Genomic DNA, 26180 nt, shown 5'->3' with positions numbered 1-26180 from the left:
CGATTGTAATCAAGATCGAAGGTGTGCTGACTGTGGTAGGTACTAATCACAAAACAACTTAACAATTGTTGAAAACATAACTATTTATCATACTGGACATATGCCAAAATGCAGGTAATTAGCAGCATAATAATGAACATTTTCATGCAGAAGCCATTTATGACTAAAGTTTGTAAATATAAGAGATATAGAGTATGACACTTGTGTTCTCAGTAGGGAGTGCACTAACATAGCTATGGGAAAACCAAAATAAATCATTGTGTGACCGACATTTGCAGCCGTAACAAGACAAAGTGCTTCTCCATCTGGATGCTACATACTTAGCAAAGGTGGTTTCACAGTACCATGTCTACCAAGATGTCTGCCTGTTTGTCGCCTTTCCTAATCCATCTTTGGACTCAGAACGCTCCTGGCATAACTTGGATGTCAATCACACCTTATCCTTCTACTTAGACTGAGCAGGGCCTTTAGACAGTCTACTGCCCTCTTCATCTGCTTTGCTGGCCCTCATAAAGGGAATTAGATCTCCTGTCAATGCCTTTCAGCATGGATCCCCTCCACAATCAAACTGGCTTATATCCTAGCTAAAGGGGACCTACCTAACACCATCCATGTCTATTCAACAGGAGCCTTAGTGATCTCCACAGTCTTTCTCCAAGGAGTGCCACTGGACACAATTGTAGGGCAGTAATGTAGAGCGGACCACTTTCGTATGCCCGGCACTACACTCTCGACACCAAGTCCCGGGGTCACTTGCAGTTTGGAAGAGCAATCTTGAATACAGTCCTACAGTAGGAGCCACACAGATGCCCGCTTTACCCACCAGCCAAGTTAGCTCACTAGTCTCCTTACTGTGACTGGACAATAGGACTGCTGCAGAGAAAATTAGGTTACTTACCTGTAACTGTGGTTCTTGTCCATTCACACGACCCTCCCTCCTCCCCACTGCAGCGGTCACTTTTAAGGTACTATGTGGTGATCAGAGACTGAGGGAGTGGTCAGGTAAGTGCTTCTGTTAGTATGAGGGGGTGCAGTTACCACCAAAAATGGGATTAGTTCTGGACGGTTCCGAAGTGTGGCCTGCACCTGTGCAGAATTCCTTAGAGTGAATGTACAGTGGACATAAGAACAGCCCTGCTGGATCAGGCCATGACCCATCTAGTCCAGCATCCTGTTTCACACTGTGGCCCACCAGATGCCAGTGGGAGCTTACAGGCAGGAGCTGAGGGCATGCCCTCTCTCCTGCTGTTACTCCCCTGCAACTGATACTCAGAGGCATTTGAGGCTGGAGGTGGCCTATAGCCCTCTGACTAACAGCCGTTGACAGACCTCTCCTCCATGAAGTTATCCAAACCCCTCTTAATAAGAATATAAGACCACTACGAGAAGTACAGTTACAGGTTAAGTAACCTAACTATTCTCCATACTGATCCAGTATACAGTGAGGGACTCCTTTTTAAAAGTGTTTGAAATACAGTACCTCCTTCTTATAGAACTGTGACTCTGAAGCTCTTGTCAGTGTGTATCTGCGGGATTGCTTACAGCAGTGATTCTCAAACTTGGGTCCTCAGGTGTTATTGGACTTCAACTCCCATAATCCCCAACCAAAGGCCACTGAGGCTGGGGATTATGGGAGTTGAAGTCCAATAACACCTGAGGACCCAAGTTTGAGAATCACTGGCTTACAGCTTCCACTGAATACCCCTTTCAGAGGGCAACAGTAAACTCTCGTATTCAAACCAATCATTTTACTATTTTGTGTCTTTCCCCTCAGCCCCCAGGCAAAGCAACAGATTATGTATAAGGGAATAAAAATAGCTTCATGTTGGACAGATGATAGTAAAACAGTGGTAAGATCCGACTCTCTACTTTTTGTGTAAATTATAAGACGCCAAACTGGAGGTAGAGTAGAGTTTCAGAGGAGAGGGGTTTTTTGTGTGTGTTGAAGGCATATGCAGGAACTAGTCCCAGTTTGGGAGAGTTTTGGACACTGAGGGAGGCTAGTTTCTGAACTCAGCACTGATTGCCTCCACCTTCAATCCTCTTGCTTTTATGCCCGCTCTGCTACATCTTTCCTTGCTGCTCTTAGCCATCTCCTCTGCTGGTGGATGTGACTGGAGAATGGAACAGATGTGAGGACTGTTAGCTACCACAGTAAATTCTGACTGAGACTTCACTGCATGCACATCCACCAGTCGAGGACACACGAACTCAAACAAGTAGGATTTGAAGAGATGGGGAAAGATTTTCTTAAAAAGAAAAGGCAGCCAAAAATGCATGGTGTGTCTCGGAATGAGGAGTGCTTGAAGGGGTTGCCCAAGTGCTCTATAATTAAAATGGTTATTTCTGTTTCAGCCCCCTATAGGAGAAGAAGGTGGCCACAAAAGATACCCGTTGACGTCGGGAGTAGAAGGAAGGAAGCGATACCCATCCCAGTCTTCCAGCAAACCAGTCAGCCAGACCCTGTACAATCAAGTCTTTGTCTCATCCAGCCAAGTCCCCACCTCATTTAGCCAGCCTGTGCAGGAGGATGCCAAAAACCTGAGCCAGCCACAAGCGGTTTCCACAGCAACTGTGGAAACTCAAACAATGGGGAAGTAGACACACCAGAACTTCCAATGGAAAGGGGGCAGGGACGCAAAGGGAGTTGGAATGTGGGCACCCAAGAGCAGGCTGCTTGCGGGAGGTGGGGACTACAACGCACATTATGTCTCTTGTTAGCTGGAACGACGAGGTGATCCAAGTTGAAAACATCTTTTTCCTCGCTGTGATTAAGTCATTAATTGGAGCCAGATCCTCACGTTTTCATGTCTTAGCGCCTTTCAGGGGTTGGGTTGGGAAGGGAGAGATTTTTATAAATATATATATATATATATTATATATATATCAAGTTTTAAATTATTGATAGAAGAAGTTTGTTTGGATAAACCAAAACCATTCTGCATCATGCAGCCACATGATCCAGCTCCTTTTCCTCCTACTGGACACTGATCAACTATGCAGCCCACTTGGAAAGTTGGAGGGGTTGGGCACAACCATGAGGTTCCCTGTGAAACCTGGCCCTTTGGCTTTCCGTGCCCAGCAGGCACCTCCCATTCCAGATACAACCAGGCACAAGGAGTCCCTTGCCACTGTCACCAGTGTCATTTCTGTTATGGCTCCCTTCCATCTGCTCATCCTTTCCATCATAGACTGACTACTGGAAGTCAACCAAAGGACCCTGGCTGAACATGGACCCACATTGCATTGGGGTTGCCCAGTTCCTTTTGTGTGATGGGCAGAACAAAAACTTGCACAGTGTCTCCCCTCACATAGGATTGCTAATCTCATGATGAGATGAAACTTTGCTGAAAGAGCTTTCTCTTACAAAACAAAACAAAAAAAAATCACAAAAACCTTATCAAAAAGAAAAACAAAACAAAAAAGTCTGTTTCTTTGCTTCCTTCCTTGAAAATAATGAGTTGCCTTATTGTGGAGTTAGGAACTTGGAAGCATCCCTGACTTCTCTGAACACGTCTGGAGCATGGCGTCTGTTTTGGGACTCTGCCAGGCGGTAGTAGTCTCTGCTGTTCCTCTGGACCCTGTCTGCAATGGCTGGTGATCTCCCCTCAGACCCAGCTGTGATGGGCTTTGACTCTGGAGCAGTACTATCACATCTAGGTGAATGTTGGTTCAATCCACATGGACAGTTTCCTTCTGGAGCAGGAGCTGCTGCGGGCACTTCAGTCTCAGACATTGCTATTGTGTAGTTGATGCCAGCGTACATCTATCAACTGTTAAGAGTGCCCTTCCTGCTACAACTACTACACACGCTATTGCCTCACTCAGACCTCCAGGTGCACTGCCATTTTCCTCCCCCACCAGGGCAGACCAGGAGCTAGCCTGTTCATCTCATGAACTCCTTCCTCTCCCAGGGCAGGCAGGCAGATGTACCAGCAGTGGGTAATTTGCACAGGGAGGATTCATGGGAGCACTTCCTTGCTCATGACATATGTGGTTGAAGAATGTCTACATGGAAAAATCGGCTTTAAAGCAAACAGTGCGAGAGGTTTTTCTTTTTTGTGGTGGCTTCCAAATCAGACGCAGCTTGCTAAGTGTTAACTTTATTATGCAGACTTCCCTCTCTGTAGACACTTTTAAGACTGGCGTGCTAGCCTGCCTTCCTTCCCTGGGTTGACCATGTAGCCAAGGAGGACACTGCTGTTTAGACTCTTCCCTAGCTACAGACACCTTGATCGTCTTGAATCATAAGATCACTTCATGTATTGGAACCGTGTCCATTCATACTGTGTCATAGGACTTTATACAAAGCACCACGCTTGACTTGGCTGCACTTGGGTTAGTTGCTGGAGCAAAGTCTGAGAGTTCAGTGTGTGCCTACATGGCTCTTGACATTGTAAAAACAGCTGGTACTGGAGCTGTAGGAGTGAACTTCAGAAAAGATGGAAGTGTATGCATATGGGCAGTTTTTCAGATATCTTTGTTTCCCGCATTTTGTCTCCCTAGAGTATTGTCCTTTCTCTGAAAGCCAGATAATTCTGTGGGGAAAGGAAGATCTGAGATTACTTGGTCATTGGGTCCCCTCAGGTTGTCATGACTCTGAAAGGGGCACCATGTTGGTTGCAGAAATGGCACAGTCCCATTCATCTGGTCCTACACAACATGGCTTGGCCCCAAATATCCCTCTTCTCCCTCTTCCCCCCAAATGTGTGAGAGGAAGGTGCTTCTATGCATGGTTTTTCTGCCTTTTCTCTCTCTCTCTTTTTGCCAATTTCTCTCTTAGCTCTTTGAATCCCTTGTATCCTTGAAAAGCTGCTCAGGAGAGTAAGCCACCTTTGGGAGGGAGTTTTGGGGAGATATGGAGGCAGTTGGCAGAACAGTGAGCAGAAAAGCTCCCTTGCATGAGCATGGATCCAAACTAGTCAGGGTGTGGAGAGGGAAAAGAGAAGTCTTCAATACATTTTCAGCTTTATGTTCCAGGCTTGTTTCTCACATGCGTAGTGCATGATGCAACAAGTGTGGCTGTGAGGCCTGTATCAGAAAAGGGTACTCTGTGCCTGCTGTTCAGCCATTTAGAGCAAATATTTATGCCTTTAGGGGTGCGGGAGATGTTAGTTGACTTATTCATCCTGTGTGTTGGTACTGCAAGTGTAGATAATTGAGGAGATGAGGCTTACTGCCTAGGGTCTATTCTGTCAAGCTAACATTGTTTCCTTTTTAGCTGTGTTGAGCATGCTGTTGATAGGAGTCTGTTATGGAGCACTTTTGGGAGACCATGCAGTTAAAGCACAGCCTGTGGTTCCATCATGGCTGAGTAGCTTGTGTGGGTGTTGTGGTGGGGTTTTTTGGTGGGGGGATGTGTTAGACAAATCCTCAGCCTGTCATGTAACATTAAAAGGTATGAAAATAAAAGCCAGTTTTCACTTGTCCACCAGGTGTGACAGTACCCACTCATCTTGCTGAGTGTATTGCAACAGTAGAGGCGTGCTCCCATGGAACTGAATAGTCTGGACTTTCACTGCTAGCTTTGGGTTTTTCCAGCTCTACATGCTCAGCTCCTCTTTCCTTGGAAATCTGGCTGGATTTCAGTTTGTAGAGACTGAGAAATATTCTAGCATATTAATCTTGTTATCTTCATCACAATACAGATATAAATAAGGCAAAATGTGTTGAGCTGTTGCTCATGATGCAGTGACAAGGAGCAAGTGTTCAGGCCCTGATCCAGTAGTAAGATAACCAATGCATTTATTAGGGGGGAAAGCTTTTCTCTTAAAAAGGAAATGGTATTGAAAGTTCACTCCAGTGGTTTAGGGCTAGCTTCTCTGGTTGATATGCTGCTTATCCCTGCTGAAGAACTGAAAGCAAAAGAGAAAAATGTCAGTGGTGATGCAGAAGTGCACACTTTCATAGTGTTTAGAAGGTATCTTAAGGCAAGGGTAGTACATGGGAAGGAAGAAGGTGAATGTGACAGGGCTATAATCTCTACGAATCAGCACACTGATGCTGATGTGGCCCTTCCTGGATGTACCATAAGGGCAGATCACAAGGTGATCTTCAGCTTGTCCCTTGAACAGTAGATAAGATACTTGCTGTTGAAGGAACCCTGGCCTTTTGCAGCTCTGTTTGTAGGCATGTCACCATCACGTACTTGCTTATTCAGTGCCATGGCTGTACAGTGGCAAGAGGTTGTGGTGCTAATCCTAGAACTATAGGTATTTGTTCCTTGTGCTGTATACAGGGAGCAATCTCGAGGCAGATGCTTTGCATGGCTACTGGTTAAACAAGTCTCTTCTCTCCACTCTGTATCTACAAAAAATATGGAAGAGAAGATATAGCTTCTGGCTCAAGCTTTCCCAGCAGAGAAGGTGGTTCTTGTCACTATATCATTTGAGAAGAAAACGTATGTTAAAGGGACTCCCTACATTGTAATAGTTTTGTTTCCATTTGTGTTGGTTTTCAAAATGGACCAAGTTCAAGAGACAGTGATCTCCCGTGCTCTGATGCCTAAAGTGGTTGTACCTTCTGGGATGAGAATTGCTCAGCTGTATTGCATTTAGGACATCACCTGCTATCAGCATGTGAGGCTACTGTCAAAGCAGAGAAAGTGAGTGTTTCCCAAAGGGCTGGCTTTCTTATCATAAGCAAAACGGTGTCTGAAAAGTTTGTTTCATCCCGGATAACTGGTGTAGTTGTTTCCTTAAAGGTATATTTTGCTGAGGTTCCTGACGTTTGGTTTAGCATTTGACAGTGAAAATGAGACCTTTATTGTTACTAAGTGCTAGTGCTCTGTCTGTCCTGTTCTTTTTTCTTTTTACCCTTTCCTGTGTGTCCTTTCCTACCTTTGTTTTGTTTGTAGTTGTATTCCTTCAAAGTTATGCACTTGCCTATCTTGCTTCTGATTGGTTAACTGTACTGTTAACTCCTGACACAGTAACCTCAGTACTCCGCCATACATCAATTTTTATAGAGTAATGGGATGGGAGCCATCATTCATGCCTTCCTCATTATTATTATTTTTTGGTTAAGCAAAAATAATCAATTAATGCAGCAAACTCTGCTGTGCTCTGTTCTCTCCACATGGATCCTCTTCTAAGACTTGGATTTGTCAATAACGTTTTAAGAATCAGCTAGGTTTTTAGAAGGGATGGGTAGCTATGTTATTAAATGCTTCAGTTTTTTAAAAAAAATCATATATGAGTGGCTTTATGGAGGGTGGTGGGAAATTTCATCTCATTAACATGGGTTTGGACAAAGTGGTTTTTTAATAAATTCTAAGGAAGTCATTTTTGTTAGTTTACATTTTCACTTTCTGAAGACACTTGAACATAGGACCGATGTATCTGTGATAAGGACACCCTATGGTTGGAGGCATGGAAAGGTTTAAAACCATTTCTGTGTGGTTTTACAGACTGTTCTTCCAAGTCTGATGGCCTTCTGTTGCCCTCCATTGTTTATTTCCTCAATGGTATTGTTCCTACATCTATTCATCCTCCCTCCCAGAATATAAATCTTGGTATAACAGGGTGGCCTGGGCCACTGACGTCCCTTGGGGCCAGGGATATTGATGCCCTTGGCAGAAGCATTTGTCCACCAAAGCCTTCCTGCTGCAGTAGCATTGTGTGGCTGTGGAACAGAAATGGCTGGTTCCTCCTCTTCTCGTTGGCTTTCTCCTTGCAGTAGTGCACTACCCTGATGGTTGGGATCTCCGGCCTGTGAAACTGTGACTCAAAAGTCAACGCTGAGCTTTAAATGGTAAGGGTCGAAGTTTCGTTGTGTGAAGTCTGTATTAAGCTGCTAAAAACTTTGCATAAGCAAACTGCAAAAGATTTAAATGATTGTTTTGTATAGGTATCTGATGACTCGGTCACAGTGGAAAAGAACATCAATTTGGTATGCCTGCTCTCTGTGAGCAGACCGTTTTGTGTGTGCGTACTCCACCCTCGCCCGTTCTTGCTAAAACAAAAAACCCCAAAAGTGTTTGCAATCACTTTCAACTGTATTTATTCTTGAAGTAAACCTTAAAAACTGTTACCATATCACCTGGGAGGAAAAAAATCTTGTTAATATGGTCCACTATACACAATCCCATCTCTTGTTAATAGTATGTAATTCTTAACTCATGTGCTAGGATCATCACATCACATTTGGGGAGAAAAAGGAAGAGGAAAAAAAATGTAAAATACTTGAATGAGAGCCTGTATTATAAACAGTAATATTATTCAGAGTATCTGCTTTCTAGGCTGATGTGACTCATTATTCTAGTAGTGCTTTAGTCCTTTGTAATTTGTGGTAATTATGCTTTTTCCTTTTTAATACAAAAATGTATAAAAATAAAAACCTCAAAAGACCATGTAGTTTGCGCTCTTTTATACCTGCTTTTAGGCTATTGCTGTCAATGACAATCAGATGTGGAACATGAGACAGAGAAGCGTGTGTTGTGAGGACACAGGGAAGAGCCAAAACAGTACCATTGCGCTGCAGATGAGATCAGAAGCAGAGCTGCCACTTCTGGTAGCAGTTGCGTGCTGAGCCTTTTGTCCACCGTCAGTATAATGTTGTTGAGTGGAATTTCTGGCTGCCTTTGTTATTTCCACTATTTCAAAAAAAGAAGAAGTCAAATTTACTCGGGGGGGTCTAGTTCTTGCAGGTGATCACCTGTGGCTGGATTTACCACTTCAGGATGTAAGTTTGGGCTTGGATCAGGAATTACTCAATCACTACAACAAAAGAGCCTACATGTAGCAAACTAGATGGCAAGGAGAAGAGGTTCTAGCCTAGCATGCTCTCCCTGAAGGAAAGGGGCCAGGTGCTGGCAGGAAGGGGAGAGAGCATTTCATAATGAAAACCTTTGCAGGGCGTCTGGTGCAGTTTTGCCACCTCATTTGTTGATTGGGAACTAGGCCTGAATGAAAGTAGGACACAATTTCATGCTGTATTAATTATAACCATTTGCTGCCTCCTCTAGGATTACCTAAAGGTAAAGTGTGCCGTCAAGTCAGTTTCAACTCCGGGCACCCACAGAGCCCTGTGGTTTTCTTTGGTAGAATACAGGAGGGGTTTACCATTGCCAGTTCCCATGCAGTAGATGATACCTTTCAGCATCTTCCTATATTGCTGCTGCCCGAAATAGTACCAGCAGGGATTCAAACTGGCAACTTTCTGCTTGTTAGTCAAGAATTTCCCCTTTGCGCCACTTAAGGTAACAAGATTACCTAGTAGGTGATAATTCTGGTAACAATTAAGGCTACTCCTGGCATAAGAACAGCCCTGTTGGATTAGGCCCACGACCTATCTAGTCCAGTGTCCTGTTTCACACAGTGGACTACCAGATGCCTCTGGAAAGTCCACAGGCAAGAGGTGAGGGCACGCCCTCTCTCTCGCTGCTGCTCGCCGGCAGCTGGTATTCAGAGGCATCGTGCCTCTGAGGCTGGAGGTGGCCTCTAGCCACCAAACTAGTAGCCATTCTTAGACCTGTCCTCCATGAACTTGTCTAAGCCCCATTTAAAGCCACCCAAGCTAGTGGCCACACAACCACATGTCATGGCAGAGAGTTCCATAGATTATGTGTTGTGTGAAAAAGTACTTCCTTTTGTTGGTCCTAAATTTCCTGGCCTTCAGTTTCATGGGATGGCCCCTAGTGTTGTGAGAGAGGGAGAAAAAAATTCTCTCTTCACACTACTCCAAGGTTTCTTAACCTTGGGTCCCCAGATGTTGTTGGACTACAACTCCCATCATCCTCAGCCACAAAGGTCATGTCTAGGGATGATGGGAGTTGTAGTCCAGCAACATCTGGGGGCCCAAGGTTAAGAAACCTTACTCCATGCATAATTTTATACAACTCTGTCATGTCTCCATAGTTGCCTCTTTTCCAAACTAAAAAGCCCCAGATGGATGCTGTAGCCTTGCCTTGTAAGGAAGCTCCAAGCTGCTGATCATCTTGGTTGCCCTCTTCGGCACCTTTTCCAGTCTACAATGTTTACTTGATTGATTGATTGATTGATTGATTGATTGATTGATATACCACTCTTCCAAAATGGCTCAGGGCGCTTTACAACAGCATAGTAAAACCAACTGTGCATCCACAACTAATAGAACCATGGCTGTCCGTTTTCTTGATCACTCAAAGCATCTTTATGGATCTCTGCATTCCTCCTATCATGGATTTGTGCAAACATGAGTGTCTCATGAGTGTTTAATTCCTTTCAAAAGGCACAACATTTTGAACAAGGTTAGTGGTGTTTGGAGAAGTGATGTCATTCTGATTTCTTGGGAGAGTCAGGGATGCATTCTGTGAGAGGAGTGAGGCCCAGCATGATAAAGTGTCGCTGATAGGATTTTGTTTGCTTGAATAATGTGTCTGTTCCATGCAGGCGATCCAGCACCCCCAAAACCCCATAGCACTGGTTGAACCTGGTGGTAAAGAGCAAAAGGGGAGTGGGGGAGACAATGCTAGAGGTTAATGAGCATGGTATGAGAGCGCAGAAGCTTCTCTTCTATATGAGTCATTTCCTCACATCTGCTCAGTAGCCTTTGCCCTCTTATATTCATTCCCATTGTTTGCTCTGAAACTCTCATTCTGCTGTTGGAAAGACGTGACTGTTGTCTATAGCAGTGTTTCTCAACCACCGGTCCATGGACCAGTGCCGGTCCATGAGCAGTTGAGTGCCGGTCTGTGCTGGTCCATGAAGAATTAATCCCCCCACGAAACAATTTCGAGCTGGTGGGGGCCTCCGTTGCTGGGAGCTCTCCGGAGCTCTTTTCTACGGCTGGGGTAATGTTCATTTCGAAGAAGCTAAATGAGTGTAATCCCAGCAGTGAGGGCTGCCCGCCTAGAAATGAGCTCTGGAGAGTTCGCAGCAGCGGTGCCCCCCCCGGCTTGAAATTGTTTTGGGGGGTGCCTGGGGGTGGGGGGCGAGGTGGGGGGTGACCCCTTTACTAACTGCTGGTCTGGGAAACTGCGCACAAAGAATGTACCGGTCCATGACTCCAAAAACGTTGAGAAACACTGGTCTATAGGAGAACCTTTTGGGAAACACTGTAGGGAAGGGGGTGGTTTAGCTTGCTTGCGTTCCATGATGCATTCATGGCAGCAGAGGATTAGCAGCCCTGTTGAGTCTAGGGATTCTTACCAGGTGATCTGAGGTGGGTGTGTATGCATGCATGCCTGCACGCCCAATGAACTGCATGTGGAACCACAGCTGGGTTTATGTACCTAGCAGTTCTTGTGCTCGCTCATGCCACTGTTTTCTGTCTACACTAGGGGCAGAGGGTTGGAACATTTATGGACTAGGGTCTCCAGCTCCCATTTCCACCCCCCCAATTTTTATATTGTTGAGGATCTCCAGTTTAGCACACTTCTGGCTTACTGAACTTCTGCAGCAATTCTCCCCCATCCCTGGCCAACCTCCACTTCTGCCAAGACTACTGTGGCGCTGGGAATTGAAGAAACCATGTTTGAATGTATTTTTCTGTCTCCTAGTTCTTTGGACTTCATTGCTGTTTTCTTAATAAATCACTTATTGAAAATGCACTGAATCATTCCCCTTTCCTGATAGTCCTACTCAGGGGCGTAAGCTATAATTGAGCGGATGGGTTCAAAGAATGTGGGGGCCCCAACTCTGCCCCTCCCTATTTTCTTCATTATCTCCCTCACTCCAAGGGGCCGCCAAGGAGAGGGGCACACACAGGTCCTGTCTCCCCTCGCTACGCCCCTGGTCCCACTAATGACTTGGCTGCAGTCCTATGCTTTCCTCGGAGTAAGTCCCATTGAAGTTAGTGGGATTGGAGTAAACCCGTATCTTTTCTGCTGTTGTGACCAGTTTCTTCAGGTTTATCTTGTTACATTGCTGTTTTGATTATGTGGGGGGTGACATAGTGCAAATACTGCATACATTTTTTAAAAAATCGGGGATAAAACTAGGGGAAGGGAGGGCATTCAATTGAGCTGTAGCTTGAGAGAGAGAGGGGCTACTCAACTGCTATACTTGGCTGACCTTGCCTCGTCTTGCTTTGGCCATAGGCTATAATGGGAAGTTACAGTAATGGTTATAACTTTGGAGTGTTCTTGGTTGGAATGAGATGAACATGTTATGCATGGTAGACCCCTAAGGCTATATGCCATCTGAATTCCATGCAGATAAGTGATGAGATTTCTCTGCATGCAGACTTATAAAGTTCTGAGGCTTGGCTTTTGCCATTTAAATTCCTGTGCAGTCTGAACAATCGTGAGGGAAGCCATGTATCTAATGCCCCTATGTGGTCTCCTCATTCTCTGCAACTTTGAATCAAGAGCAGCAGCAATTGTTTAGTGGGGACCTGGGGTGGGCAGAGAGAGGAGAGGCTTGCGAGGGAAAGGGGGAAACTATTTCCTTCAAGTCTGAATGAAAGCTGACAGGACAGGAAGAGCAAAAATGAAAAATCCTCAATAAGGGTTAGAGGGTTTAAAGATCATAATATCTGCTGTATTTTTAAAATGGGAGAAATACTACATGATGGAAGAAATGGAAGAAAAGTGTGCACGGGCATGCAGGATCAACCCTCCCAAATGTTACCTAGGCAGATAACTACACCTCTACAGGTTGTGCTATGGTCTCCAGTTACACATTTTCCTCCTTGCACAATTTTCCTCCATGATAACGTTAAAATAAATGTAGTATGAAAAGATGCTGGTGTTGATCTGCCTAAACATTAATGAAACACCAGTATCTTTTCATATATTTGTTTCAAATTTGTTGAAAATAAATGAATGTGAAGATCCTCATCCCAATTAGTGAGTTGGTTTTTATTTTGATATTGTTTTGAAATTATGATTGGTTTTAATTGTGTTTTAATTGTTCCTCTGTGGTTTTATTGTGTTTGGTTTTTTGCAAGCCACCTTGAGACATTTGTGTTTGCTGATATAGAAACAATAAATAAATTTCCCTGCAAGAATTAGTGGTCATGTTGGAATAAACTGCCATCTGGAAAGACTGAATAGTGGTCATTCTCCCAGGAGCTCTTGGACCGGGCAGTCTTTTTCATGTTGGGTTAGCTGTTCCTCTTTAGTGTCATACGCAATGAAAACCTAGACAAGGGACTCCCCGGTCCCTCCAACCACCCATGCCTGTAAGCAGCTTGAACTGCTGCTCATGGCAGCAGCCAGTACCAACCTGTTTGCTACTAGAATGCCTTTTCTGTGCCTTCTCCCCCCCCCCCCACCACCCCAACTAGATCTGGGCAGCCGGCATGGCTTCTAGCAGTGCTGCTACTTCTGGGACTGCACCTGTGGCTGGGAAACTATCTTTTTCATCCATCCCTGTAGGGAGAGTCCCTCATCTGTGCTTCTCTTCATGAGGACTCTGGCAGCATTTTAGCAGAAGCACCAGCCCTCAGCTCCTTGCTCTCTTGGGAGTTTAGGTCAGTAAACATATGATGTGTTTTGAGAAGAGCAGACAAAGTTAGTATGTAAAGGCACAAAGAGTTACTTGAGATGATGGAAGTCGTGGAATTCTGGTGAGGGCAGGAAAGGCAAATGATAGCCGCAGTGTGAGATTGCGCTAGCCAGGAGGGCAAGAGTGAACCAAACCATGATTGAAGTAATATGAGATCCCATGAGGATTGGGCCAGTAATCACAGGCAGCATGTTGGAAACCTGGAATTCAAACATATCAAGTTGAATGCATGCAAGTCCAGACAAGCCCCTAAGCCAATCTTTGCTGAGGGAAACTGGAAAATATTTCTAGATAATAGGCTGGTGAACTAATTCTGTTCTGAAAATTTACTCAGGTACCCATGTGAAGCAAAACACCACTTAGTCTGTGAACATGTTTGTGCTTCCACATGAAAATCCACTCCTAAAGCTTCACTGAGTATCCTGTGGTGTGTCTGTGTGACTCCAAACCATCTCCTGTCCCTCCTGCTCTCAAAGTCCTGGATGCTGTCCCAGTGTTGCTGTTACAGTATGTGGAACCCAGCTGCTGCAGCAAAACTGCAGAATAGTATCAAGCACCTTTAGAGCAGGAGGTCGAGGAGATGTTTGCGATATCTGGACAGAGTAAAGCTTGCTTTTGAAAAAAGGAAGCACCATGGATGACGAAGGGGGAGGGGTGCTAGACATGATTTCTAGTGCTGGTACGTTCTTTGGAGGGTGGCAGTAGTTTATAAGCTGGAGAAGGAGAGAAGCAGGGCTACCTTGCATGTACATCCTGCTTTATTATGTACATCAAAACGTAATGATTGTGAACCGCCCCGAGACTTTGGTTTCGGGCGGTATAGAAATGTATGAAATAAACAAACACCTGAAGATGATGGCTTGTGCCATTAAGGTGGTTAATGTGGGCACAGAGAATTTATAGTGTTAGTCCGTTTATCACAGTAAATCCTCCCACTTCCCCGTGTTGCTCATACAGAAATTTGTCTTGAGATAAGACGCAGCAGCTGCAGGCAGGAGAGAATAGTTTGCGATACTTGCTCTGAAGTCTCTCTTCTCCCCTCACCACCCTCCGCACTTCGTCTTATCTCAAAAACACATTGCAGGAACTTGCCCCTTGGAAACATGATTCTGTTGGAGGCAGGCTTCTTCTGAACTGGCAGTCTCTAATCAAACTTCCAGAGGATGACAAGGAACCACTCTTAAGCTCCTAGACTTTCCCCAGCCTCTGAGGTGGCAGAGAGTCTCTTGTGGGCATGCCACCTCAGCTTCTGATGGAAATATACAGCTACCAAGGCTAGTCGAGATTGATAGCCTTATCCTCCACTAATCCGTCAAATCCCTTTTTAAAAGAATCAAAACAGATTGGTGGCTATCACACCTGGCAGCAGCAAATCCTATAGTTTGCATGTTGTATAAATAAGTACTTCCTTTTGCCTGTCTTGAATCTCCCAGCATTTAGCTTCAACAGATGAAACCAAGTTCTAATACTATTGGGTTTGGTGGGGGGGGGGGGATGAAAATTCTTTCCATTTTATCCACACCATGTATAATGATCAATGTCCATACAGTAGTACAGTTCCTATCTGTGTGCTGTATTTGTGGGGGGCCTGTAGCTAGGTTCCCCTCTAAAGTGAATATAGATTGTACAGTCATTCAAATAACATACATGTGTACGGACATCTGTATGCACATATAACAATGTCTGAATAGGGGTTCAGGAGGGTACATCAGAGACAGGACTCAACTGTATTCCAACACTTCTTGCTCCTTCAGTGACCCTGCTTTCTGCCTTTTGAACAGGCAGAGGGCCTGACATGGCAGGGAGGGAGGAAGGGCAGTGGCAGCAGCTAGTATACTGCAAAAAAGATGGCTGGCGTGCACTCCAGTGACAATTTCTGACCCACCGGACTGCTGTGTGTATGAAAAGCAGCCCTGCGGATGTTGCAGAGGTGAGCAGTTGTACAACTACTTAAAAACAGAATGTGGGTGCTTACAACACACTGGGATAGTATTTTAAGGAGTTAGATAGGAACACAGGAAGCTGCCTTACACCAAGTCAGGCCATGGGTCCATCTAGCTCAGCACTGTCTACACTGACTGGCAGCACAACTACCTGCCTCCAACACCCACAGGGTGCCTTTCCTGTGCACGGCAGCCCTGGCGGGTCAAACTTTGCCGTTTGTCATCTTGGCCCATGGGTGGGGGGATAGCAGGCCCAGTACCTCCACCAATCTGCTGCTTGAGGCAACATTCTCACCTTGCCTCACTGCTGGGGGTACCCCTGCATCCACTGATCCATCTGATTATATTTTAGTCCTGTTTTATGCTTAGTAACTATCTGATCTCTGCAACTGGCTCAGAATCGGTACTCCAATCATAAATAAATATTATTCTACCAGTCAGTGTCTCCCATCAGAGGTGCACCTAGGTAGTTTTGGAGCCTGGACCTAAAGGCCTTTGGAAGCCCCAACCCTGCAAATTAAGCATCATCATGCTTAGCATGGTGGTGCTTAATTTGCAGGGTGACCACACCATCCAGGACAGACTAAAAAGTATTTGGGGGGCCCCAAAGGCTGTGGAGGCTCTGAACTTTGGCCTGGATGTCCAGGGGTAAGAGTGCCTCTGCCACCCATGAATCGGGTGTATCTGTAGACCTGTAAGGTGCTCATCTCTTTGGGTGCCTCAATAAAGATGGACAGAGACAACACCCACCTTCTGGAAATTCTATAGGCGGAGCCAGACTCAGACCAAACAGACTCAGACCAAAAGAGATTGGTGCCTGAATGATTCTAGTAGATCCTGTATCCCCCAGATATGTCTCGGGACAACAAATCCACATCTGCTCACAGTGCACAGACTTCCATGCACTTGAGTAGTGCTCTCCCATTTAAGCTATTCAACCCAGTGCTCCAGAAAATACTTTAAAAGAGTCCCGGCGATGACCTCTGCACAGTGATTTTTAGAATTGGATGCCATGTCAATTATGTTGCAATTTTTTCAGCAATGAGGTAGGCATGAAGCCTGCTTCTCCATTTAATTCTAAAATAAACTTCACTTTTCACTGACCTCAAGAGACTTTATTGCCTTCCTTCCATCCTCAGCTACTCATTAAAAAGAGAGAGAAATAATGGTGTTCAATAGATCTTTTCAAAATTATGCTTATTGATTGGATTAAGCTTTTTCAAAAGCAGGTGGCTGTGTTTGTGTTCTTCAAAACCTTTATCCATGGGATAAAGGGCCTCTACCACTATTTTGGCTCATTGGCTAGGGTAAACATTAACCTTGGTTACATATCCTGACATCTTCAGGCTGCAGAAAGTATCTTGGTCCATTCTGAGCAGATTACTGCTACTTCAGCATCCTCTCTTGAGAGGGTCCTATTCAGAACAGCCAAGTAGATGTCCATGCCAATGTTTACTCAGAATTACAAAGTTAAGCTGCTTCCAAAGCGGCGCAGGCATCCTTGGGAGAAGTGTGCTGCAAAAGATGTAGGATTAGGACTATTTTTACTTGATGAAGGTTCCTATTGTTCACACTGCAACAAGTTGTGCAAGAGTATGTCAGTCTAGTAATGTTGCATGTATGCAATTTGCTCAAACACAAAAAAGGTACAGATTGTGTTACAAAAGAGTAAGTTCATTGGAAATACAAATTGCACAACTTTTCATTTACACAACTTAAGCAAATTGCACAAATGCAATGTTACAAGGCTGGTGTATTCTTGCACGGTATGCAGGTGTGTAGGGAGGCCAGTGGCAGCTCCTGTCCCACCCACTGCCCCCCCCCGCCATGCCCTCTGCGGCTGGTGTCAAATACAGGGGGTGGAGTTTTGTTCACAAACAGGGCCTTGTGCCCCATTTCTGAGCAAAACTTCACCCCCTGCATGTGACATGGGCATGGCTGGGGCACAGCGGCCCGGGTTCTTTGAACCCGTTTGTGCAATGGTGGCTCCACCCCTGGTGGTAAGTCAGCCAGTGTCTTTTTAGATCTCCAAGCAGACACTGAAGGCATCCAAAAATATATATATTTTACATGTGAATCTTATTCTCAGACAGTATTTCCATCTCTCATACCATTTTTAAAGTTGTGTCCTACATCTGAGCAACTCTTTCAGTTGGAAACCAGAGAGAGAGTTAGGAATTCCTTGTGCGATCTCCCTGTGGGTTTTAATTCTTAATTTTCCTGCTTTGTTCACTGGTCCTGAAAGAGGAACTGTCTACCTCACCCTCTCAGCCGAGGTTATTCCATCTTGAAGCTTTGTTGTCATTTTTAGTCTGGGGGTGGGGCTAGGGATGGTCCCTCATTTTCTACAAGTTTGGTTGGAAGGGACTATCCTCAAAGAGACTGGACTGCTGTCTCTCCAAAGACAGTTGAGAATGTAACTTCACTCAAGGTAGCAACAATGACCAATACCGTAGATGCAATCTTCTCTTCTTCTCAGCTCCCCCTTAAACCTAGCTCCCTGCTGGTAGATACTACACTGGACCTGATCCATACACATGGGGCTTTTTCTTTCAGTTTTAGCACTATTTTGGTTTTAAAGTATTCCTGAAATGATGTTTTTAATGTCCCTTCTGCTTTGTGGACTCAAGCTTCTGAAGTTTTTCCTCTGTCAGAAAAAACAACTTTCTCCTCTGTCAATTGACTCTTTTCCAATGTTAGAGCCACTTACCAAATGCTCTACTGGGTGAGCATAGAGAGCGACAATGGCAATAGGTGCTGTCCATTCATGATGTTTTTTATGTATGTGTTTATACAGGAGAGGGTGATGAACAAGCCTACAAGGGGAGAAGCAAAAAAGTCATTCTGTTCTACATTTACAAGTGAGCTGAAAATCTAAGCTCAGAAGCTCTGCAGATGAGGCAAAACTAGTAGGAGGGAATGGCAAATGGTATTTTATGCCACTTGTTCAATTATGCGACATACCCTTTGTTACAAGTTAGAACCCAGATGCTTTCACATCCTGTTATAGTAAACATGGAAATGGTTTATTGGGGGAAGGAGGTGCACGCCTTATCGCCAATTTTAACCTGAGCCGCATGAAGCCAACACAGGACGGATCCCAATTATTGCCTTGGGGTAATGAGCCACTTACCGATGAAAGTAATAGAAGAGCACTTCTTCCACAAGCGCAAAGATTGCCAGCTCAAAAAGAAACCAGTGGAAGGTGGGCAGACGCAGACTGCATGGTTCACTCCGTTTCATGAGGGGCAACATGATCGCCACCATGGGCAGCGAGATAAAAACGTAGTTGAACAGGGCCGTGCAGATAGCATTCTTCAGCTTTGCTATGTCAACCTAGGGAGATGTAAAATAAACCTGCAGCGACATGTGGAATAGCACTGTTGCCCACACACCAGGCTTCTCTAGCTACCTTTGCAGGCAGCTGCTTGTTGGCCAAAATGCACCAAGTAGCATTTCCTCTCCACTAGCCAAATGAGGAGGCACTGTGTTCTAAGCTCTTGTCCTTGGATTTGTGTTTTCATGTCAAATTCAACTCCCTTTGGGGGAACTTAGCATAAAGCCCTTGGTCAACATGATCCACAGCTGTCTGGTGATGGAAAGAGGGTTTCAGGAACAGACTTATGCAAGTAGAAAAAGCTTTTGGAGGGAGGAGAACGATGTGAAAAATCACTCCCCCTCCCCCTCCACACCTGGTCCTCTGTGCAAAGAAGCCTTCAGAACAGGGATGGTGATGAATTATGGTGGACTCACAGCCCTCCTTCCATTGCCAGAGGGCTGCGGATAATATCAGCCACTACGACCGGCATATATATACTTTTTCACAAAAGTGGATGAGCTTTCTTGTAAGTTCCTGACCCATGGGAAACTGCATTGGATTTTGGGGAGGGGAGAGACTCTGGGCCAGATGAAACTTATCCTCTTGGTTATTTTACCAGATTTGCTTATTTTCTTAGCAGCATCCTGCTTGGTCCAGTAGACTAGGAAGGTGGATAAGCACCCGGAGCAAGAAAGGAGGATTCAACCATTTCACTGCTCTTGAGGAAAAGAAGCCATCCCTGCCTTTGGAGGTGGCAGTGCCAAACCTGAAGTCTCCCCTGCCCCCGCTGCTGATTTCATTTTAATATGAAACACACACCTGGTGTGCCACGTAAGCTACAATTACTAAGGGGCAGACTACGTAGCTGAGAGCAATGAAACCCTGATGGCCGACAGCACCTGCAGGAGGGAGTAAGTACTTTAAAGTACTTTAAATGCTTCAACCCTTACCCTACTGCTCTGTCTCCGCAGCACGCATGCACACATTGTACAAAGCAAACTGCATGTATTTGTTAGGTTCCAAGGCTATGTTTGTGAGGTCCACATGTGTCCAGAACACTTGTGAGAACAAAAATGGTGGGAAGCATATATTACGGGGAATACCAGCTGGTAGAGGAAAGGTAAAGAACTCTCTTTGCTCCCACACCTTCTCAGGTGCTAGTTGTATGTGCCAAAGCAAACAGACCCAGCCAGCTCATGTGAGAAGAATTATTGCTGAGTCACCCCTCCCTGTTACCTGGCGAGCTGACTGGGTTTATTATTTAAGTAGCTGACCCCGCACAGAGCATCTGTGTGGCGCTTTGGGGCCGACTGTTTTCCCCTCCCTCTTCCTCCTGCCCTGGTCTCTCCTCTCTTCCCCTTCCCTCCAGCCCTGTGCTCTTTAGCCCTCCTCCCCTCCCGTTCCTCCACACACACAGAGCCTCACCAGGTGGTGGCCGGCCAAGAGGGGACCTGCTGCCGCGGTTTTTCTTTCCCCCACCCCATCTGCCCCCCCCACTGCTGCGGCTTTTCTTCCCCCCTCCCGCCACTTTTCTCTCACCTGCTGGCCGCCACCACCTTTCTCTCCTGCCCGCCCGCCGACCGCTTTTCTCCCCAGCCCGCCGCCGCTTTTCTCTTCCCCCCCTCCGCCCGCCTGCCCTCCCGCCCAGCCAGCCGCCACCACTGGCACTTTTTTCTCCCTCTCCTCCTCACTCCGCCGGGCCTCTCGCCTGTCGTGAGAGTTCCACCACCAAATCCTGGACACGCATGCCGGCTAAGAGAATTAATTATATAGATTAAACAAGGAATCTCCAGTAGACTGTCTCACTGCCACCAAGCATTCCTTTATTAACAGAGATTACCACCAACTGGCATCTGAATGCTAGAAGTTTCCAGTATTCTCTCTTCACGTTGCTAGCAGGTAAATATAAAAAGGTGGTCCCACTTATATAGGTTTAAGTGAGGAAGTAGCAGCTTTACAGTCCTTTTGAGGCCATGTACACTAGAGGCTTTCCCTCACCCAGAGTCAGTCAAGCACTCCAAGGGGGCTTGTAAAACAGAAAAACAGTTTATTAATTTACTACAAAAAACTAGTCCGTCTTAGGTAAAGTGTGCCGTCGAGTCGGTGTCGACTCCTGGCGACCACAGAGCCCTGTGGTTGTCTTTGGTAGAATACAGGAGGGGTTTACCATTGCCATCTCCCGCACCATATGGCTTCAGCATATCGGTTGCAAATAGAAACAGCTTAATGGTTACAAGAGTTTTTGGAAACGCCCAGATGTTCTCAGGTGACACTTGAAGTAATCAGTTACTAAGTTAGAGTTGAGGTAGTTAGTTACAAGGAGCAGATACTTGGGTATACAAAGCAACACACACAGAGAAAATACCTTCTCACGCTAGTCTTACTAAAACACTTTCTCCTAAGTCTAAACTTCGGATGCCATATTCCTTGGTTTCCTTCCCTTGGACCTCACCAGTAGGGATGAACATGAACCAGTTAGGGTTGGAGAAAATGTTGTTGAACAACAGTTGCTATTAATCTCATCAGCAAGCATGGACATGCTAATCTGACTTCTCTACTAGTAAAAGGCAGCTCTTGTTCCATTTACACTTCTTGGGCCTTGGCTCCAGTTTGCTTCTAAGGAAAGCTAGCACCATTTCATAATATGTAAATTAACCATTGAGCTGCCTTTTCGTACTGATTCAGGCCTGTTTTTTGTTACTGCAAGTTGGTGCTAGTTCACAGTCCCAAAGATAAATAGATGAACATCAGTAGCTAAAATTGTTCGTTTCATAGCTTGGACATTATCTTAATACAAAACGCTTCATTGGTATGACATCTTACATCTGTTTTGCCATAGGATATTTGGATTTCAAGTTGTTATGCACTGTGAAAGCTTAGGCCATGTAGCAAATGTAAGGATCGATAAGATAAAGCCTATTTAAATTTTCAGAGAAAGCACATTATAATCTTCCTGAGGCTGTAGCACTTCAAAATGCAAGTAGGAAATTGCATGCTCAAATGTCCCTTATGTCAAAGTTTCTCTGCATTTGGAAAGCTAGCAAGGCAGGGAGATTTTTTCTCTCCTAAATGCACTAATTGTATGTGCATGGTGTGTTTGATGTGAGAGATCAGATACCTGTATTCTGATGTGGTGCAGTCCCAGAAGTACTATACTATATGGCTTTACTGAGTGTTTGAAACATTTCATAGGCAATAAAGATATTTCAGCATGTCTTGTACTCATTCCATCTGTTAAATACCTACTTTAATGGTTTTATCTCATTTCCAAGCTCTGGATTTGTGGTAAGGGAGTTCAATTAAGGAGACACTGAGGCTGCCTTCAGATGTTCCACACACCCCTCCCTCTGCTCTCCCGCATTCAAATGAAATGGAGAACTCCCTCTCTGTAGTCTTGCTGACTGCAGAGGAGGGGGAACTGGCTGCCAGGGATTCCTTCTTTAATGAAAGACAGCCCCAGCAGCCAATAACACCTGGACCGAGGGGTGAGCTTCACCCTTCAACAAAGGGCATTGCAGAAGGGGGAAACTGCAGTGCCTGAGTTCAGATGCAACACTGGCACTGCCAAACCAGAGGTACAGGCAGCGAAACATAATTCAAACCTAAGGTACAAATTGGAGTCCAGGGAGGGAAACCATGGGTCCATTTTTTCTCTAAACTCCTGTTGCCCACATTTGAAATCAAAAGTGAAGGGATTCTCCCGGTCAGGGGTGTAACTAGGTAAAATGGCGTCTAGGGCAAGTACTGAAATCACACCCACCCCTGTCCTAACATTTGACACACATCTTTCAGAAAACTTGTCTTTTCAATGAATGTCTGGAATAAACTGATGAGGTAATAAATTCTTATCTTTACAACAATATTGTAAAGAATCATTAATTCTTTAATCTAAATCCTTATGATTGTGAGAATCACCCTCATCCTCCAAGTATTGTTAGGCCTTCAATTGGTTTAAGTAGGTTAATTATGAGAGCTCATTTTAATTAGTGATGGCAAATTTTTATCAGTGGGTTTGTGAGTAAAGGGGACTCTTTATGCTAGTACCTAGTATCTAGGTACTTTGCTAGTACCTAGGTTGGCATTATGGAGAATTGTAACTTTATTTAAAATCAGTTTAGTGATGCATTAGTTAAAATGCCAATGACTGATCAACTTAAAAATCTAGTTAGCAGCCCTGAGAAAAACCTCTAACTATTGTTAAGACATGGTAGAAACTGAGTGCTTGAACAAATGTTCTTATAACATACATTCCAAAGAAGCCTGTACATTATGCTGCTGTATTTTTAAACCTAAGCAACAGGTAGAAATTCAGTAGGCAAAGCCTCTAATTATTGCATTTTTATTTGCTGATTTTCTTCTTTTCATAAGGCATTTCAAAGCAGAAGGTGTCTGCCAGTAAAACAAAAACAAATTATTCTATAATGTTTTGTTAAATTTGAGGTGGAAGGCATGATTATTTCAAAGCAGTAAAAAGAGTAATGCTTGCTTTGAGTTCTTACATCAGTTCCCATGTAATTCCACAACCCTTGTCCTACACGAGCTGGATTCTATCAAATGCAATGAAGAACTATAATTAATACTAAATAACCTTAAAGAAGAAACTGATGTCTGCAGCAGACTGGATCCTTGTTATCTTTGGCCCCTTCCACAGGGGTCTTTAGCACAGCTGAATTCTTACAGCAGGTTTTTGGTTTTTTTTAAGCACCACACAAGTTAAAGGCAGGCACTTTCCAAGTTTGAAATCCCACAAACCTTATAATCAGATTGCTTGACAAATATGCAGATAAAGATAGAGCTCTGTATAGAGAATTGAACAGCATACGAATGAATATTTCCATTTTATTCCTTGCCTCGCCCCCGCCCGCCGCAACCTTTAGTTTTGCCAGCTTACAAGGTCTTAAACCAACATTGTCTTTTTAAGGGATGTTTTGTCCACTTAATTTTGTGCCATTTATATCTGTTTTTTAAATACTTGGGCCCATTGCCAAGTTCAAGTTTGCATTCTTCCAACTCCCTAGATCAGGGGAAAAACTAGACTAGGGCCTTGCAGAGGCCATTTGAGCATGTGAGGCAGCCAAAATGGCAGTAGCACATGCCCAAATGGTCCCTGCGAGGTTCTAGGTCTTGCCAGGCCTTGCAGAGGCCATTTGAGCATGTGCGGCAGCCAAAATGGCAGTCGCACATGCCCAAATGATCCCTGCAAGGTTCTAGGCCTTGCAGAGGTCTTTTGAGCATGTGTGGCAACCTCCAAAATGGCTGCCACACTGATCTCTGTATCAGACCGGGCTGGGCTGTGACAGTGATCTAAGTGGCTGGTGGGGGAACCATTGCAGGATCACACACACACACACACACACACACACACACACACACACACACACACACACACACACCGTGGCCTTTAGGAAGCCCCTCGAAGGGGCTACAGGATATATTTTTTTAAAAATCATTAATTGGGGAGGGGGTGGGGAGCAGCATGGCACTGGCGCCCCCCACAGTGGCACCCAGGGTATGTGCCCTGGCTGCCCCCCCCCCCCCGTTTCGCCTATGTTCCCTGTTTCGTGTTACATGCAAATATGGCCTGAGAGTGTATCTCTGTGTAGCCTTACTGCTATAGTTCACAACTGATGCATAGTCAAACCTTTGCAAGCTATGATGGAGTGTGATGGAACATGGTGAGGAGGGGGTGGGCGAGACAATTGCCAAGACATAAAAAATGAAACAGTTTACAATGCTACAAATAAAAAAACACAAACCATAAATTGCTGAAGCAATAGTAGAAAGTTCTGAGGTAATGGTATTTTTGCTGACTGACCCTAGGAGGAAATAAACCTCTATGTATTTTGCTTAAATTTTTGACTAGACTTTCCAACATGCTTTGTTAACAACATCTCAAGGATCTGAAGGAATGAATAATCCTCGATCCAAGATTCACAAGCTCTCTCACCATATGAAGATATGCAGTGCATTGCTATCCATGGATACAAACTGAGATATGACAACGGCCCAGTCAAAAAAACAAAAACACAAAAAGGGAGAGGGGAAAGGCGAGTCTACCTGCCAGTCCCCTGCCTGACCTGTAGAACTGTGGCCTTTGGCAGTTGAACTGTGGCTTCTGGCTGCTTTGCAGGATCGGGGCCAGGAGTGTGTCAGCAGTTCCAGCCTGTCAGCTGACCAGGGAGCTCTCTCTGGCCGTATATAAAAACGCTGCCTGTGGCGGCGGGCCCGCCACTGGTGGGGTTGCTACCAGCGGGGTGACACCAAAGGGGGTCACCCCTTTGAGGGAGCCAGTTCAGGGGGGAAAGCGAGGGAGAGGGCCAGGTCTCTTGGCCCAGGTATTTGTATGTGGGAGGCATTTTAATAAAGGGGCTTCTGTTTTAATTTGTCCTGGGAGAGGGACTTGTATGATGTGTCTGGGCTTATCTGGAGATGGGGAGACAGTCCACTGACTGTGGGGCAGCCATTCCGGTGGTGGTGGGGAACAGAAGAAGTAACGTTGGCAGGTCAGCAGGCCATTACAGGGGAAGGGAATATAGAAATCTAATAACTGTTTCCCCTTCTGGCTATCCTGCCAGCTCTTTGACCTTGGGGAGCAGTGCTGACCACCCATGGAACCTCACCTTGCTCCTCTGTAATGCCAGGTCGGTCCAGAACAAATCAGAAACCATCCATGATTTGATTCTGGATGAAGGTGCCGACCTGGTATGTATGTATGTTACAGAGACCTGGTTGCGGGAGGCTGGGGGCCCAGTGTGGTCCCGGCTTCTCCCTCCAGGGTACTCTGTTGAGGAGCGGGTGAGGGACCAGGGGCGGGGAGGTGGAGTGGCTTTGGTCTACAAGAACAATACCCCCCTTACCAGGATCCCTGTTAGAGTATCAGACCATATCAAATGTGTGTACTTACGTTTGGGGACCAGGGATAGACTGGGACTTCTGTTGGTGTACCGATCGCCCCACTGCTCAACAGAGTCCCTAACTGAGCTGACGGACTTGGTCTCGGACTTGGTGTTGGAGTCGCCCAGGCTTGTGGTACTGGGCAACTTCAATGTTAATTTCGGGACCAATTTGTCCGGGGTGACGCAGGAGTTCATAGCGGCCATGACAACTATGGGCCTATCTCAAGTGGTCTCGGGACCGACGCATGTTGCAGGTCACACGCTTGATTTGGTCTTTCACTCTGATCAGGGTGGTGTTACATGGGTGGGGAATCCTGTGGTTTCCCCTTTGTCATGGACGGACCACCATCTGGTTAAGGTTGGACTCACAGTCACACCCCACCTTCGCAGGGGTGAGGGACCTATTAGGATGGTCTGCCCGAGAAGGTTATTGGATCCCATAGGATTTCAAGAATCCTTAGAAGGATTCAGTGTTGGCTCTGCCAGCGATCCTGTTGATGTCCTGGTGGAGAATTGGAACAACAAACTCACCGGGGCAGTAGACATGATCGCTCCTAAGCGTCCTCTCCGACCTGCTTCAAAACTGGCCCCT

The 26180-nt window shown here is 45.3% G+C and overlaps 2 protein-coding genes across 11 annotated transcripts in view; one reads left to right on the top strand and one right to left on the bottom strand.

Annotated features, from left to right (window-relative positions):
* LARP1 (La ribonucleoprotein 1, translational regulator) overlaps positions 1–8348 on the top strand; it is a 108127-nt gene extending 99779 nt beyond the window's left edge. For all 7 annotated transcript variants that reach the window (XM_053293096.1, XM_053293095.1, XM_053293101.1 and 4 more), the window contains exon 19: positions 2356–8348. In XM_053293096.1, coding sequence (XP_053149071.1) covers positions 2356–2601 — 246 coding nt within the window. In that variant the 3' untranslated portion in view covers positions 2602–8348. The remainder of the gene's footprint in view (positions 1–2355) is intronic.
* A 1828-nt stretch (positions 8349–10176) lies between these two features.
* Positions 10177–26180, bottom strand: part of FAXDC2 (fatty acid hydroxylase domain containing 2) — a 38811-nt gene continuing 22807 nt past the window's right edge. For all 4 annotated transcript variants that reach the window (XM_053293102.1, XM_053293107.1, XM_053293106.1 and 1 more), the window contains 4 exons: positions 18507–18709; positions 18084–18189; positions 13464–13630; positions 10177–10410 (listed from right to left, as the gene is read on the bottom strand). In XM_053293102.1, coding sequence (XP_053149077.1) covers positions 10254–10410; positions 13464–13630; positions 18084–18189; positions 18507–18709 — 633 coding nt within the window. In that variant the 3' untranslated portion in view covers positions 10177–10253. The remainder of the gene's footprint in view (positions 10411–13463; positions 13631–18083; positions 18190–18506; positions 18710–26180) is intronic.

Source organism: Hemicordylus capensis, chromosome 2, assembly GCF_027244095.1.
Source record: "Hemicordylus capensis ecotype Gifberg chromosome 2, rHemCap1.1.pri, whole genome shotgun sequence".
Lineage (NCBI taxonomy): Eukaryota > Metazoa > Chordata > Lepidosauria > Squamata > Cordylidae > Hemicordylus > Hemicordylus capensis.
This window is presented reverse-complemented; position numbering and strand designations above follow the sequence as displayed.